This window comes from Mesoplodon bidens (genome assembly GCF_964165515.1).
Source record: "Mesoplodon bidens genome assembly, chromosome: 1".
Lineage (NCBI taxonomy): Eukaryota > Metazoa > Chordata > Mammalia > Artiodactyla > Ziphiidae > Mesoplodon > Mesoplodon bidens.
Window position 1 is genome coordinate 10,481,335 of NC_138176.1, and position 17,049 is coordinate 10,498,383.

Sequence of the window (17,049 nt, forward strand, 5' to 3'; positions counted from 1 at the left end):
CATTGCTCTCGTTTTGAAGGACAGAGCAGTGTAGCGTCCAGCAACCACTCCCAAGTTGCTTCCTCTCCTCTCAGTTTGTTCATTACATTTCTCCCCCCAATACCACGCAGACGCATTTTAAAGTCTCTTTCGGGGGTAGAGCAGGCATTCTCTCATTTGTTTTGACTTGAAATAAGACAACGTAACGCAACCGCCCGGCAAACCGTCGGTCAGGCCAGCTCCCGAAGAAAGGGGGCGGGGGCGGGGGACCCGGCCTGATTCACCGAGGATGCTGCTGCCTCTCTCCGTCCCGGTTCTGGCCGGGCCCCTCGCCTTCCCGGCCGGGGTCTTGGGGCCGCTCGCAGGCGTCGGGAGCCGCGCGGAGCAGGGGCGGTCGGGGCGCGCGGCGCTGATTGGCAGAGCGGGCGCCGCCGTCCAGGAAACGGCTCGGGTTGCAGCGGGGGCGTGACCCGCCGGGAGGGGGCGGCGGCGGCGGCGGCGGCGGCGTGGGCGGCGGCGGCGGCAGTGGAGAGCGCCGCGGAGAGCCGAGCGGGCGGGCGGCGGGTGCGGAGCGGGCGGGCGATCGAGCGAGCGATCGAGCGCGGCCGCCACAAAGCTCGGGCGCCGCGGGGTCTGCGCGCGGCGTAGCTGGCCCCGCGCGGCGACTCCTTTCCATGCTGGCTGGGCCCGGCCGCGAGCCCCGGGCGCCCCGAGGCCGCGGCTTTCCTGCGCGCTCCGAGCGTTCGCAAGTTGCGAGCAAAGTTTGCTGGAGGAAACGCCAAGCCTGAGTCCTTTCTTCCTCTCGCTCCCCAAATCCAAGCGCAGCCTGCGGGCGTCATGCCCGCGCGCCTCCGCAACCTGGGGTGCGCGTGAAGCCTCGGAGCCTTGGCGCCGGCGAGGACCCAAGGACCACTTTTTGGGGGGAGCTCGTCGTTTGCTCCGTCCCGACCCACGCCGGGCGCGGGGACAGAGCCGGTCGCCGGGGATCGTTGCCTTTCAAGGTAACCGCCGTGGTGGGCCCCTTGGGGAGCCTCGCGGGACGGGAGAGTGGGCGCCGTGAAAGCCCGGGACGCCGGGTGCACGGCCCCCGAGCGGAGGGCTGGCACTGTGGAGGCTGCTCCCTGTTCTCCCTCTTTGGCGGCATAGGTGATGGGGGAGCTGGGTGCATGCTGACGGCTGGCGTTAGGGAAGTTCTGCCTCAACCACCCCCATCCAGATGCTGACATCTGCCTCTGGCGCTCACACCCGCCCCCCTGTCAAACTCCGGACGGCGCACTCCCGCCAGCCCGGCGAGATCCTCCGACCCCAGAGCTGGCGGGCGAGCGGCGGGGCTGCCTCGCTGGTGGCACAGCCGCGCAGGTCCGGAGCTCGGAGGGGCATCTTCGGGGTGCCTCGTTCCGGGCCCCGGGGAGCACCCGTCCCGTCCCATCCAGGCCCCGACGGGGGTGCCCTTCCCCGGGAGGGAGCCGCTGGGGTGGGGCCGGCGACACCTCTGTAGGGTAGGAGATGCTCGGGGGTGGCACATTTGGGGAGGGGGCTGCTCCGGTTCCCCGATTGCAGTGCCGGGCGCCCCTGGCCCGCAGCCGCCGTCGGCGCTGGAGGGAGCCCGGCGCGCCTGGGGCTAGGGGGCGAACTGGACCGACTTTTTCTAGTTCGCTGCCTGCTCCGCCGGCAGCAGTTCGGAGATGTCGAAAGCGCAGGCGAGTTCTAACTTGCGCGCTCATTCTTTCGGCTGCCGGACCGCGCCGGGGAATCAGCCGGGGGGCCGGGTCAGGAGCTGGCTCCGACCCTCGCGGCCAGAGGGCCAGGCGCAGAGGTCCGGCCCGGGGGCGATGAGTCTCCGCAGTTCCCCTCGCTGTCCGCTCCCTTGCAGACTCTTCTCGCGACCCTCCTTCCTCTCGCCCAATTCAATAAAACCTACCCTTAAAGGCAAACCTGCTTTCACCCATTATGTGTTTGGTGTGAAACGCTATCAACATTTAAAACCCCATTGTCCCCTTGGTCCCAAATCCCTGTAAATCTTCCACTGGCCTCGACTCATTTTCATCTGAAAAGACTGTTTAGTTTGAATAGAAAAGCAATCGGGAGCCCCCCCCCACCTCTTTCTCCGTGGAATGTCAATTAAAATGCAGATTTCTCTGAGCTCTTTAGCGCCCGGAGAAGGGGGAGAAAATCAGATATTCCAAGCAAACAAATGAAAGAAGTGCTACAGTGAAGCCGGGTTGGTGGTGTTCAGTTCTCCCGAAGCGGCGGCAAGTCCTCACTGGCTTGCCAGCGTTAACAGGGAAGAGAAGGTGGTCCCAGGTCAGCCTGTATTTTGTATTTTCTGAGATTTCAGTATGTTGAGGAATCCCCACACCCATCGCATTTGACCCCCTGAGAGGCCCCCGCCCTGTTAGCTGTGGGGAGAAGGGGAGCTAGGGAGGCTCTGAGCCAGGAGGTGGATCTGCCCCCTGGGGGACCTGGGCGCACCGCCCCCCCCCCACCTTGCCTGGCTCTCTTGACTGATGTGAAATATACTGGGAACAAAACACCCAAGTGCTCGTCATGGGCGGGCAGGCAGACAGACAACCTCTTAGGGGTAGAAACTCAGGTAAGGCGGGCGCTGTATGGGCTGTCTTCTTGGAGGGTGTGTGGGGGGGTGTTGGGGAATGTTCTGGTAAACCGAGGAGCCCAGCATCGACCTGGCATAGGGACCACTCCCCAGCCAAACCCTCTCGCTTGTCACTCTGCCTGTCTTTGGGGGCAGGCTTGTGCCGAGGTGAAAATGGACCAGGGGGACGGGTGGCCATGAAGAGCCATCCATCACTGGGAGGGTGACAACTCCTCCCGCGCCCGGGTGGAGAAGAGAGTTCCCTTTCAAGGGGAAACATAAACACGCTGGGGCTTTCACTGAGGCTCAGACTCCAGGAGGGATTATGGTATTGAAGGCAGGAAGCCGGGATTGTGGCCGCCAGCGGCATGCTGGGCCTGTGTTCCCAGCACCGAGCCTGGGGACCTCATTATCCTGCCTAGGAGGTCCCTCCATACTTTTGTCCAGTCTGGAGAGGACTTGTGCAGACCTGCCGCCCTAGGCCTCCACCTTCCAGAGATTTGGGAAAGGGGTGGCCGCGGGGCCTGGACCTGGAAATGGCTAAAAGTCAGTTTCTGGTGCAAGCTGATGGGATGAACGAATGGTTTGGGATTTAGCTGAGGTCACTCACTGTCCACCTTTCCCTGCCTAGAGCAAAGGAAGCTCCTCTAGGCTGGGACAGGTGGGCGAGGCGGCTGGGGAAGCAGCCTGGGGCCCACTCTCCTGCTAGGATTTAAGATTGTTCCTGTGAGGCAGAAAACTCCCATGCATTCTGGAAATGCTTAGTAAATCAATGAGAATGTTTGTGTGTTTTCCTCCCACGTGTATGTAGAAATAGATATGGAATTATCTTTTGAGGCTCTTAACTTGAAGAGGAAGGAAAAGCTGGCCAAAAAATCCCTCAAGCAGTCTGAAAACAGGGTGGGCACACATGCTTTTCTTGCTTGTGCTGTGAATCACACCATTTCACATGTGCTTTCTTTGAAGCAGAGATTTTCTTTATTCCTCCTCTGGAAGTGGTGCAGCATCCTCTTTTCCCTTACCCACTTTAATCCTTAGTTAAGGCTGAAAGTTTTTTCTCATGTAGCTTTGGGGAGGCTCCAGCAGTATTGAAATCGTAATCATAATTCGAAATATCAAGTCATGCAAAAAGTGTGGGGTTTAGAAAGCTCTCAGCCCTACCCTCAATCCTATAAAATGTGGTTCATTCATATATAGTTCACAGAATCTGACTGTGTCGATCAAATTCTCTAAAGTTTGTGCATTTCGGTTCTATACTTAGTAATTGATACCGAACACATTTAAAGTTATTTGGAATATCTTAAGTGTGGAAACTTTTCTTTGCCTTTGGATCAAATGAGTGAACAGAATAGCAGGTTGGGCACCCCCTTGTAATTTCTGCTCTGAAATTTTAGCCAGTAGGTTAGCATACTGAAAGTTCTTGGCCCAATCACATACCTTGATAATAATTTACATATCATCAGAAGCAGCATCATTAATAAATGCCTGTGATATTCATCAGAATTTGCACTTGCTCCATTTCGTAACCCGCTCTGTCTGAAGGCATTCGCTAGGCCTGGGTTGCCATTAATCATAGTGGAACGGGATTCAGCTTTCGAATCTCTCTTTTGGATCAGCTGCTTTGAATGTATTGCAGTTCCGTTCATTCTTTGTAAGTGACTGCTTGGCGAAAGATTGAAATACATTTCTGCGTTTGAAAATGAATCTCGACAAGTGTAAACTGGTGGGAATTTTTGGTCGCCTTCCTGGGGTTCTCTTTACTTTGCTGGTCTCCCTTCTTCCTGAGGCCTCCAGCCCCCAGAAGCAGATGCCTCTGAAGCCCAGTTGGCCTGAGAGAAGTTAACGAGAGGCTGGGTATGCCAGCCTGAGCATCATTAACTTGCTTTGTAGTTGCCCTTGAAACTAAGGTCACGTTGCTTCTGCTTTTTGAGGGCTGTAGAGGCGACAGTGGGTAGGAGAAGAGGGTACACTTTGCCTGACTGAAGTGGCCGCACGTATCTGTGTCCTGTAGCTACCCTTTTTTTTTGATCTCTGTTTCTTAAAAGTAGGCCTTCTAAACGATCAGCCTGACACCTTTTGTGGACCCGTCTGGTGGAAACCCCTGGGACTCACGTGCGGATGGAAGGCATTTGCAGATAATGAAAGAGAACTGGGTTGAAATGAATTGGCGTTGGGGAAGATTTCACTGACTTGCCGACTCTCTCTCCTCTAGAGGCTACAGCAGCAGCAGAGTGACTGCAGGGCCAGCAGAGGCTGTCAGAGTACCTTGGTTCCCGAGCCCACTGCCGGCTGAAGGCATTGCTGCAGGCAGTCCATGCTCATAGAGGAAGTGTGCAGATGGGATTAACGTCCACATGGAGATATGGAAGAGGACGGGGGATTGGCACCGTAACCATGGTCAGCTGGGGGCGCTTCCTCGGCCTGGTTGTGGTCACTATGGCAACCTTGTCCCTGGCCCGGCCCTCCTTCAATTTAGTTGAGGATACCACGGTGGAGCCGGAAGGTAAGTTGTTTAATTTCACTTTCAGGGTACCAGGTTTGTTTTGGGATTTGTCCGGGGAAGTGGCACTCAGGTCAAGGCCTGTTTGAGAATCAGCTGCCCCTTGCGTTGTAAATGAGTCTTCCAAGGGCAAGGGAGAGTGGGCTGTCTGCTCGCCGCAAGCCAGAGATTGCGAGAGAAGGTTCCCAGCTGTCACACTGCAGGCAGAGTGGTGTAGTTTGGTGGTTTCTCGGCGTGTGCATTTCTCTGAGCTGGGTGAGGGAGACAGCGGGCAAGTTTATCCAGTGCCCAGGAGAGCCGTGGAAGGGGAGCCTGCAGCTGAATGCCATCTAGGGCTTCCTGCGGGAGCATGCTTCCCGGAGAAGGTCTTGCTCCCAATGTAAAGAATTGCTGTTTTCTAACAAAAGGAGTCACTAAGGGAAATTGCCAGCATCTGAAATGCTGACATTTTATTTTCATTGTCTAAGGAGAAAAAGCGGCCTCTGAAGTTCAGCACAGAGATGCTTGACACATTACATTCTTTTGAGCCATTGTAATTCATAATACTTCAGCAGTACGTCACAAAGCGGCAGATTCTATTTTAAGTCAATTTGAAGTGTACCTGGGCCTTTCCTGAATCTCTGAGAACTTCCAGATCTAACAGGGTGTGCGTTGGTGTTTCAGCTTTGGAAATTGCATGAAGGCAACACATTATGCATTTTGGAAGGTACAGAAAGGCATGAGGCCAGTTGTGAGCACCAGACAGGGCTGAATTATCCCGCCGGGCAGATTTGGAACCTCTTCCCCAGGTCCTTCGGAGACGTCGGTAGCCAAGCCTTGACTTGGTGCAGCACTGAAATCTGTCATCAGTAGGGAATATTGGTAGCTGAGCTATTTTTCACGTGGTAATCTGAGAATAAAACGGCAGATCCTAGCACTCATCGCCACTTAATGAACCTGTTTGCTGAGAGCCCACCTGGTGCCTGCTGAGCTCGGGGGCCTGAGTGGGCTGGGGTCAGCTCAGCTGTTCTGGAAAGGCACCCAGCACAGAAGAGGACCGCAAGCCCGTCTAGGACCACGCGGGAGGGAGGGCTGTGTCCCCATCCGAGGGGGGCTCCCGCTGAGACCCTGAGTCAGGAAGCATAAAGGCATATCTTTTTCTAAGACGGAGGGACTTCTTACCGGAAGCAGTCCAGCAGTCGTGAGATGAGGCTCGTGCCCTTTTTCTTACAGAGCTACGGAGGCTTTATAATGAACAGGTGTGGTGACATCGCCGAGGCTTCCAGATCTCCGGGAAGGAAATCTGGTAGGAGCTTGTGTCTGTGACTGCCTCCTTGTGACACAAGCATGGCTGTACTGTGCAGTGGTGATGCATTTTTAAAGGGCTTAACTTGAGGGAAAAGGGTCCTGGTTTCTGAAAGTCATGCCTGTACTTCTTTAATTTTGCTAATAATTAAAATGGATGTTTCTCTAATTGCCAGTTTTCCCCCGAGTGTGTGGCTCAGCCCACACCGAGGCAGCTGAGCTGGGATTTCCCAGGAATGGCCCAGGTTAGGAAGAAAATGTCATTTTTCATTTAGACTTTCAGGGCAGTATTATTGGGAGTTTATTTCAACATAAAGTGTAAAATGGTCCTGGAGGACTTCTTTTTATCATATTTAATTATTGAAGAGAGTTTAAAATAAGTGTGCACATACTGGAAGAAAGAGGTGAGGCAGAGAGGGGGAAAAGCAGTGGACAGGGATGAAGTCCCCACGGTGGTTCTTTGTTAAAAATGTGCATCCAACAATGTGAGTATTGTTGGAAGCAGGTCTTCCCAACTTGGCATCTGTGGATGCACTTGCGGGTTGAGGGGAGGTGCCTGAATTCCCTGAAATGGTAGGTCATATTTTGCAGATGTCCTTCTGTGCATATTTCGGGGTTCATAGCTCCTATGAGGTTTGTGTCCAGAGTTGTGAGAGGTTAAAAAAAAAAAAGATTTAGTGGACCCCGCAAAACCCTGCAAAGAGGTGACTTTGGAAAAGCAAACAAACCCCTGGACCTCAGTTTCCTTCCCTTTCTGTCACCTGAGGGTTGGATAAGACAGTCTTCAGGGTCTCTTCATTCGTGCTAAATGAATATTTATATCCTCAGAAGCCTTCTGATGACCTGCCTCAAAAGCTTGCTGGGAGATTTAGGTGGGCCTGGACGTAAAGTGCAGTTAGCGCAGGGCCTGGCGTCTAACGAGCACCTGGGATGTGTTGTCATCGTTGTTCCCAGTGCGCTGGGCACATGCATCTTCCTGGTCCCGTGGGCCGGCTGGGTCAGTTGCCACAGTGTCAGGAAACATCTAGGCTTTTGGAGACAGTTGAGAAGAAGGTTGCTGTCTAATGCAGGAGGCCCTTCGTGTTTCCAGGCAGCTGTGTTTGCTTTCTGCAGGGTCTGTACTTCCCCCTTCAACTGATTTGAGCCCTAAGATGAGTTCTTCCAATGCCGGAGTTTTGCTTCGGTGTCCGAGGGTGTTAGGAAGGTAATCTGATTATAGATGAGGAAGAGGAGATTTTGGCAACTGGAAGCAGGCTAAGTAGGGCAGCTCCACTTTAGGCTGTGGTACCAGCGAATTGGAGAGAGACAGACTGAGAGTCCCCCATCCATGTGTGTCATCAGTCCCTGTCTGTCTTCCGCGGTGAGTTTAACTGTAGCTTTGGTTGAAATAAGTTCAGCCTTGACCTTCTAGTGCACACGGCCTTATCTTAATTTTGGTTTGCTAATTGGGAAGCTCAGTTTAGATAATGTGTATTGGGCTGGACCAGAGGAAAATTTGTCCAGAGAAAAAGGTGACTAAGTTCCAGGAAGGAGCCTGAGCCCTAATGCTTGAGGGTCCTTTTCCAACTGTCCCGGCTTTGTACAGTATCATGTCATCTATCATCACCCTGTCCCATCCATCATCATATCATGTATCCCATCATCTCATCTACCATGTATCATCATATCATGTATCCCATCATCTGTCATAGATCACTTGTCTCTGGACACATTCTGAAGTGGTAACAGTAGGTTTGGGTCTACTCAGCTGACTTAAGAAGAAAATAATCTCTAGAAGATTTTAGTTGTTAGTATTCCAGACTAAAAACGAATATTTTCAGCTGGTCATTCATTTTTGTAGGTGACCAGCTGCGAAGGGTTGAAACTCAGTTGACTCCAAGGGGCCAGTCCTCAATGCCAAGTACTGTTCTGTTGATTAAGATTGTAATTATTTAAAGTATAGTCAAGCTTGATGACCCTGGGGTGGAGGCGACTCTTACTTTCAAGTTCTTCCTGACATTGTCACCTACTCTGGTTAATTAAGTCATTGTTGACATTATCCACATCTTTGTTTACATCAGCCCAGTAGGAGCTAAAATGAAAGGACTTTTCCAACCCCAAACCCTTAATTACTTTTCCACCCTCCACAAAGTGTCATTCTGAAAAGCAACAACCTGGGAAGAAAGTATATGCCTTTTTTTCTTCTTCTTTTTTTTTTTTTTTGTAATCAATTTTTGGGCAAGGCAATGCTGACTGATGTGAGTTGGTCCGAAGTTCAGTAGCAGGGGGTCCACACGGAGACCTCCTTACCTCAGATTTTTCCAGCATGGTTTAAGTCCTTTGTTAGAAGTATTGTAAATGCCATGATATCAGCCATACGCATTTAATTGCAAGTTAAAAGAAAAGAAAAAAAGAATATATCCGCATACCAAGAATGAATGATTTAAAATAATCTTCTGTTTTGTATTATCTGCATCTTTGTTTCTCAATATGAGTGTTAATATTTAAGAGTTGACTGTAACTTGATAGCTTAGGAACAAGGACTTATTCTTGGTAAATTAAACCAAACGTAGGCTTATGCAGTTAAATACACAATGAAGTACACATTCTTTATTAGTATATAAAGTATTTCACAATTCATAGACAAAGAGCTGTGTTTAATATTAATTCTAGAGCAAAAATTTGGCAAGCTCAGAGAATTGGTATTTGTGTACTTTCTATACTGGCTCGCTCTCATCCAAATTCCAAGTGTGTGTGTGTGTGTGTGTGTGTGTGTGTGTGTGTGTTTGTATTTTGCCTTTTTATTTTAACCAGTTAAAACACTGAGTACCTACTAGGTGACCAGTCCTTGCTAGGCCATAACTGAAGACTTGTTGATCTCAAGTGTTTCCCACTCGGTGGAGGGTGAGAATTCAAATAACTAGAGCAATCCAATATGAGATGTTTCCAATATCAGACTTAATGAATAATTACATGGTTATGAAATAACTGGGGTAGTGTTTAAACAGGAAGAGTTTTGTTTAATGTTTGTATTCCCAATAAAATGTGCCCAGGAGCCCTCCCATTTGTAGTCTCTTGTTTGGGTATTTACTTATCCAGGGTAATTGTTAAAAGGCTACCCCCCTCTTTCATCAGAGTCTGGCTTAGTTTTACATTTCCATTAAAAATGCTGTCTAATTTTAGTCTTTAAAGGAAAACGTGGGAAATTGATTTTTGGCTGCCAGCATCTTAGGCTCGGTAGGAAATACAGCTAGTGTGCTACTTTCTGCTGTGTTGGTTTGATTCTTAGCAGGGTGTGCTTGCCTTGGTAAGCAATTCAGAAGTGATTGGAAGTTTTTCAGGCTGTCCCACAAATGATTCTGAGCCAGTGGGTTTTATGAGGCTGTGCAAAAAGGCCCATTATCTTTATTATTATTTTGTTTTCCTGGAGGGATGACTTTAGCCTTAGGTTTTGCAACCTTTTTATGCTTTTGCTATATCCAAGTGAGACTTAGAGATGGCTCTGCTTTTCCTGCTTCCCTGGCATTGCAATGCCTGATGCCACACCCTCACCCCACGTCCTTCTCTCTGCCTTGCCATCTTAGCAGTAATTTCTTTTAACTGATGGTGACAGTGCTGAAGGCCATATGTGTCTGAATCGTGAACCCAATGTAAGGGCTGAACATTTGGCCTTAAGCCAGAGAGGTGGGTTTCTGATCATTATATCCAAGATGAACAAACCCCGAAGAATTCAGCTTTGACTTCTTAGAGGCTTAGAGGCTCTTGAGCTTGAGTTTTTAAAGCTATGCACAAGTCGTGTTCCATTTTGCGGACAGTGTTTATCTTCATGGGAAGCCTTAAGGCTTTCTGGCAACCCGAGAGTCTGCACAAACCGGCCACTTCCTCCTGCTTACCCAGATAGACCTGGAGTGACCCAGCCAGGTTCAGCCCTGGCTTTCCTGGATCAGGGAATGTGAGGAGGTGGGGAAGGGAGCTGAGGCCGAGTTCTGTAAAGAAGTCTGGTTGAACAAGCTGCTGGCCTTTTCACTATGACGGTCCCCCATGTCTTGGAGATATTTCCTTTTGAAATTAACAAAGGTCACACTTTTCCCAAGTTTTTTTCCCCCCGTGCTCTGATTGTTACTACGCCATTTTTGGGCATGACAGGAAATCCAAAATGGTAGCCACATCAGTGGTAGATGGTGGTTGCAGGCTTTCACTGGCCTCTGTTTGTATAACTTCAAGCTTTTACCGTTTATATAATCATGCAAAAGGATATTTTTAATTATCAGGCTAGACCACTGTTGTCCATGAAGAGTGCAAATCAAGTAAATTAGGCATGCTTTAGAATTTCAGTAATTTTGGTTTTAGGAAACTTGTACCATGATGGAGTTTTAAGATGTTGGGTGTGAGCTGTTGTCATTTATTCCACTTTGGAATACCATAAGTAGTTACGTCCCATTCTGGACTTTTGCCATTTCATGTGAATATTAAAAATGTCAACTTCTTTTTGACTGTACTGAGTCAGGGAGCTAAGGTGTGGCCTACTCTTTGCTTTAACCCCTGTCCAACTAAAGCATGGTAAATTCCGAGTCGTGTCTGAATGGAATGCACATATATGGAACGTCGGGTCGTGGTGAACGTGTTTTATGGGGAAGTCAAAAAAATAGCTTATAAGGAAAATACTGACAGATTCAGAATTGAGGTCAAGGGACATATATATTTTATGATTTATATACAGCACTTTACTTGAAAGAAAGAACCCAGTTCTGAGCTCTGACATTAATACAGTAAGCTCTGTATATATTGTCATGATTATTTTCTAACACTAGAACTTCTTCTGAGTTACTATGTGTGACCTCTTTTTAAAGGCCAGTTTACTGTGAAGTTTTGCCATACATAACCGGCTGTAATGTTTTAAGAATATCAAGACACCGAAAAGGCCAACTTTATGTGTTGCAGAGGGCAGGGGGGTCGGAGGTGGGGAGGTGCTATAAAATGAATAGAAAGATCTTTGCAGTGGCGAGTTTAGGGTTTAAACTCTTTGAAGACCCTTACACTTCAGATTGTGAGTAGACAGTGAGTTTGCCCCAAAGGAGTGTGGCTGCCTTCAAGGCACCTCCTTCCTTTGGGAATTCCCTGGCGGTCCAGTGGTTACGACTCTGCGCTTTCACTGCCGAGGGCCCGGGTTCAGTCCTTGGTCAGGGAACTAAGATCCCGAAAGCTGGCTGCACAGGTGGTGGCCGCCCCTAACCCCCGCCCAAAAAAAGGCACCTCCTTCCCATCCCGCTAAGCCTCCTGGATCTTGACCAAAACTTGTTGCCTTTTTAGCTGACCCAGGTAGGCGCACAATTAACTATACATCCTAGGGTTCAAACAGAAAATCACTCAGATCTTTAAAAGACCAGGAATCCTCTATGTAATTAACCTAAATTCTGCCTCTGACTTTTTTTTTTCATAGAAATGAATAAAATCATTTAAAGTGGTATGTAATGTGCTTTCTGGGGACAGAAACTCACAGAAGGAACTTGGCCTTGGGAGCTAAACAAAGCAGATTTGAATCTTTCCTTTATCTACTGGTGCTGTGACCTTGGATAAGTTAGATAACCTCTCTGAGCCTCTCTTTCTTTATCTAAAAGTGGGTCTGATAACATCTATCTTGAAAGGGGGACCATGAGGATCAAATGCAAGTGTATGTAAAGCCCGTACAGTAGTTCCTGGCAGATAGTACGTGCTCAGTAAGTGCTGGTTTCCTCCCTGCCCCACCCCACTTCCTTGTAGAAGTAAAAACCTGGGATAGGATGTCAAACCAATATTTCTGGGATGTTTACCCTACCGATATACAATGACAGATTTTCTGATGAGAGTCATTTACTTTAATTATAGTAGAAAGGGAGCCTATCCAACCCTTTTTATTATCCTGGGCATTTACAAGTCTGGACCTTAGAAATGGGGTCCTCTTGCTGCTTGCAGTCCAAATGGTTCAGGGTTGACATTTTTTTTCCCTGTTGAAAAAAGTCAGTTGCGGCTATGTAATAACGGCAGGATATGTGCTTCATACGGAGCAATATATTTTGGCAAGGAGTTCTGTGCTTGGGGCTTCCAAACAAAGGATTGTCAAGAGGCCCTGTGAAGAAGGATGGAGAGGGACTTCCCTGGCGTCCAATGGTTAGGACACTGTACTTCCACTGCAAGGGGCACGGGTTTGATCCCTGGTCAGGGAACTAAGATCCTGGATGCCACGCGGCACAGCCAAAAAAAAAGAGAAGGATGGAGAGAGGTTTATGGGATTGGTTGGCAGGGAAGGGGGGTGTCACAGGCTCTGCTTTTGTCCTGGCCCATGAGGGGAGCTCCATAGCATGTTATGATAGGCTCTGCCAGGTTGGCCTGTAGTGACTTCCCCCCGGGCAGCCTGCTGGGCCTTCCTTAGGTGCACAGGTGGCTGGGCTTCCAGTCTTCGTGGAAGGGAGCTCAAGGAGATTGTTATGGTACCCATGGTACTGGGGGTGTGAGTGGGGTTCGCAGTGTGGCTGGGGTCGTATTCTATTAGCCCATTCCTTGAGAGGCTGAGGATGCAGGTGGTGGTAACAGTAATTTTTATTACCATCTATTAAGTGCCTGCTGTGTGTTGGACATCGTGCTAGGTACCTTGACATATTATCTCTAATCTCTTTTCCCCAGTTTTATTGAGATATAACGGACAGCACTGTTTAAGATGTATGGCATAACCATTTGAGTTACATATATTTTACCACAATAAGTTCAGCTAACATCCATCATCTCATACAGACACAAAGAAGAAAAAGGAAAAAATATTTTGGGATTAACTCTCTTAATGACATTCACATATACCAGCCACAGAGCAGTGTTAACTCTAGTCATCACGCTGTACATTATATCCCTGGTACTTATTTCCCTTCTAACCGGAATTTTGTACCTTCTGAACCACCTTCCTCCAATACCTCCTCCCGCCACCATCTCTAATCTTAGTAATGCAGCTGACCCCAGCTATCCACATGCCCATTTTATGGCTGAGACTCTCGACTGAGACTCTTGGAGATGAAATGATTCCTCCAAGTCCCCATAGTTAGTGAGTGTGTGTCCAGGCCTTGGGGTAAATTTATTGGTGGAAGGGCTGGCCCACAAGGCAGCAGCATGAGGCCATCCCATTTTCCTTGTCCCAGGTGCTTCAGGCGGTCTGCCCTGGGACCTACTCTGTGTGTTCAGTTTTGGTTGTCAGTTTGACATTGTGTCAAGCTTTTCTTCAGCATTTCTGGTTTGAGATTGGGTCAAGGCTTACCTCTGCAGACTGGTATACCTGGGGCTTCTGCAACCTGTGGTCATGGACAGATACTGGGCCTTCTAATGTCAGAAGCTAGGAAAGCATAAATAAATAAATAAATAAATAAAAGGGGTGGGGAGGGAAAAAGATTCCGAGAACGAAAGGGCAGGAGCAGCAACACCTATATGCTTCCTGTAGCCTTGGCCAGGAAGGGTGTCCGAGGGAAAAAAGAGGCCGAGGAGCAGAACCCATTTTTAAAGCAAACAGAGTTCAGTTTGGTGGTTTTAAAAAAAAAAGAAAGTGAACTCTGAGCGGTTCCAGCCCGACGTGGAGGTGAATGAAGCCTGGTTCAGTCAGTTGCACTCTGCGCCGGCCACCTGCTCGGTGACGCAGAAGACGCAGGCATTCAGAAGGGGGGCCCCGTGTGGGTGAGAGGTTGTAGGATGCTTGGCTGGAAGGTGACACTGCACGGTTCCCTCTGAGCCTCTCAGCCTTGGGGCGGCCGCAGCTTCCAGAGCCCAGGTCATTACCACGGAACACCTTTCAGACTGCAGCGTAATTGCTGTGGCTCCTTTGAGTTTGTCCCCCAATGATGTTGAGACCCTACTATGTCCTACTGTGTGCCGGGCTCTGTGGGGATAGAATGACAAGCAGAGAAGTCTCAAGTCCTGTTGAGTTGGGAGGGACAGGGGGCGGGGACTGGGATTGGCATTCGTCAAATACTTGCAAAAAACGAGGGGGCACTTCCAATCGGAGGTGAAGGTAATCTGAAGTAAAAGCATGGTGTGTCTCATAGGGATTCGGGGAGCCCCGAGGAGGCCAGTGTGCTAGAGATGGGGCTGCAGAAGTAGGCCAGGCCAGGCGGGGCTGGAGGCAGCCTATGTGCCACGTTAAGGATTTTTCTGGGTCTTCCAACCGTGCACCTTCCTGACGCTGGTCTTGAAGGCAGTGGGTGCCGCCTTGATTTGCTGGCAAGTTCACCGCGTTGGCCCTAGTCAGCCCCGGCCAGGTGTGCCGGCTAGGTTGCTCTGTGCCCACTTTGGGAATCCTCCTGACCTCTCTGCTGTCCGGTGAGAGGTACCTACCCTTAAAGGTATGGCGAGTAAGGAGGTCACGGGCAGCCCTCAGCTGGCACTTGAGTGGGGCATCTCCTCGCTCCTTGACAGTCTGGAGCTGCGGTTCCTTACCAGACCTACGTGGATGCAGGGAGACGGCCCCGGGAAGCCAGGGAGACCTAGTGAACACAATTCTGGTCCCCTCTTGGGGGCCTCACCTGGGGACTCAGAGATTCAAACAAGGCTTCCTCCTCTTTCCATGGAGAGGGGTGCACAGTCTCAGCTTAAGAAAGGACCTGGTACGCCCTGTCCACGTCTTGGGAAACCAAGATGTGGGGGAGCCGTGCACAGCCTTTCCAAGAGCAAATGCTCCCAAGGGTTTTGAAAGGGGCTCTCTTAGGAGGTAGGGGCTCTTCAAAGTTTGTTTCCTTGAAGTTTTTACCTCTCTGCAAATAGGCGGCTTAGGGTTGGGGAGAAAGGTTAACCACGGTGGCGCCTATCTTAATTTGGAATTTCCTGAATGAATGTGGTTTCAATCCTCAGGCACAGGATTCCCCTAGGGAGACTTTTTCTTTTCTCTGCGTATCACGGGAAAAAAGTGATCCCTGTGGCTTGTCCTGCCTTTCTGGGCCCAGCCCGGCTGGGAATGGGCCCTGCCCACCACAGAGGCTCCCCGCCCCCTCTGACTTAGGGAGACCTCTCCCAGGGGCCATTCTGATCGAGCTGCTCGCTAAAGACCCCTCGGGCTAGGAATCTGTGCCTTCGCCTGCCTGAGCAGGATTTCAGCGCTGGCCGGGCCTGAACTTGCTGAGGCCCGGGCTGCCAGATCAAACCCATTCAGATGAGGAGGCCCATCTGTTTCCCAGTATCCAGCTGCTCTCCCTTCATTTGCAAATGGCTGGGATGCTGCTGGAGGGGGGACCAGACTGGGGACACATCTGCAGGCTCCGAGCGGGTGTTGGAACTGGGGTCCTGCTGAGAGAAGAAAGGCCGAGCCCTTTAAGTAAACTAACTTGCTGAATAATACCCCCAAAAGGTCCTGAGTTGCAGAACCCGAGGCAACCTTGCCTTCAAGGAGTAACTCTTCACCTCCCTCTCCTCGTCAAGCTTCCCGTTTTCTTCCCCTCTCGTTTGCCGCTGGGGCCGCTTTAAAAGTATTCATGTATTCAGAACGTGCTCACTGAGGGAGGGGCTCGGGAAAATGTCCAATAGGATTTGGACATTGATCTGACCTTTACGGGACTCAGAGGGCAAATGTATCCACTGGAGTTGGCACCATTTATGTCAGTAACGGGGCCGTGTGAGCCACAGGTAACACTAAGGTGGAAAGGCGACCGCCCCTGAAAACTTGCTTCTGAATGTAGTCAGACTGCTGGCTTTGGAGCATGCTCTCTGCAACGCAGGCAACTGCCCCACTCACTGGAGTCCAGGTCCTCAAGCTAGTGGCCTCTGGGTCTGGCGTTCAGGGGTTTTCATGGCCTGCTGTCGGGTTGCGGTGAGTCATCCCTGAGCTCAGCTGGGATCCCCTTTTCTAGGGGGTTCTTTGGGGGTTACCGTGCCCCCCATACAAATATCAGTTATCTCAAATTTGTTGGATGGATGAATAGTAAATGGTATTTTAATAAGCCACAGGCTTCTTCCCTTACAAAAGTAATCAAACAGGTGTTGTACATGGCCGTTGATGACGACGACTCTCACAAGATCCTTGGATGTTTAGTTCCATTTGGGAACATTCCAGAAATCCCCATTTTGGTAACTTACATATATATGATGTGGCAGATTTGTTCATTTGAAAGAAAACCCCTTTTTAAAATCAGACAAATTCAAATTGAGGTTCCCATGTGATTGGAAAAATGTAATGCTGCTGATCAGTTAAAATATTACTCAGCCATAAAAAGGAACAAAATTGGGTCATTTGTAGAGACGTGGACGGATCTAGAGACTGTCATACAGAGTGAAGTAAGTCAGAAAGAGAAAAACAAATACCGTATATTAACGCATATATGTGGAACCTAGAAAAGTGGTACAGATGAACCGGTTTGCAGGGCAGAACTAGAGACACAGACGTAGAGAACAGAGGTATGGACACCAAGGGGGGAAAGCGGGGGTGGAGTGGGGATGGTGGTGGGATGAACTGGGAGATTGGGATTGACATGTATACACTGATGTGTATAAAATGGATGACTAATAAGGACCTGCTGTATAAAAATAAATAAATAAAATAAAATTCAAAAAATTAAAAAAAAAAGTATCAAGCTACAGCCCACAAGCAGGAGCCTGGCCTGCTCTGGCCAGTGCTGAAGGGTGGGCAGGCAGGGCACCCCTGCCGGGGTGGAGGCTTCTTTTAGGTGTGCCCCCCACTTTACAAAAGCCTTCCCAGGCAGTCTCTGGTTTTGTC

General features: G+C 49.8%; 1 protein-coding gene across 9 annotated transcripts in view; it reads left to right on the forward strand.

Moving 5' to 3' along the window:
- Nucleotides 1-520: 520 nt before the first annotated feature.
- FGFR2 (fibroblast growth factor receptor 2) overlaps nt 521-17,049 on the forward strand; it is a 105,353-nt gene continuing 88,824 nt past the window's right edge. For 7 of the 9 annotated variants that reach the window (XM_081228251.1, XM_081228252.1, XM_081228255.1 and 4 more), the window contains exons 1-2: nt 521-980; nt 4,785-5,075. In XM_081228251.1, coding sequence (XP_081084377.1) covers nt 4,910-5,075 — 166 coding nt within the window. In that variant the 5' untranslated portion in view covers nt 521-980; nt 4,785-4,909. Of the gene's footprint in view, nt 981-4,784; nt 5,076-6,296; nt 6,358-17,049 lie in introns of those variants that run through there. The other 2 variants (XM_081228257.1, XM_081228254.1) reach the window with 2 other exon arrangements.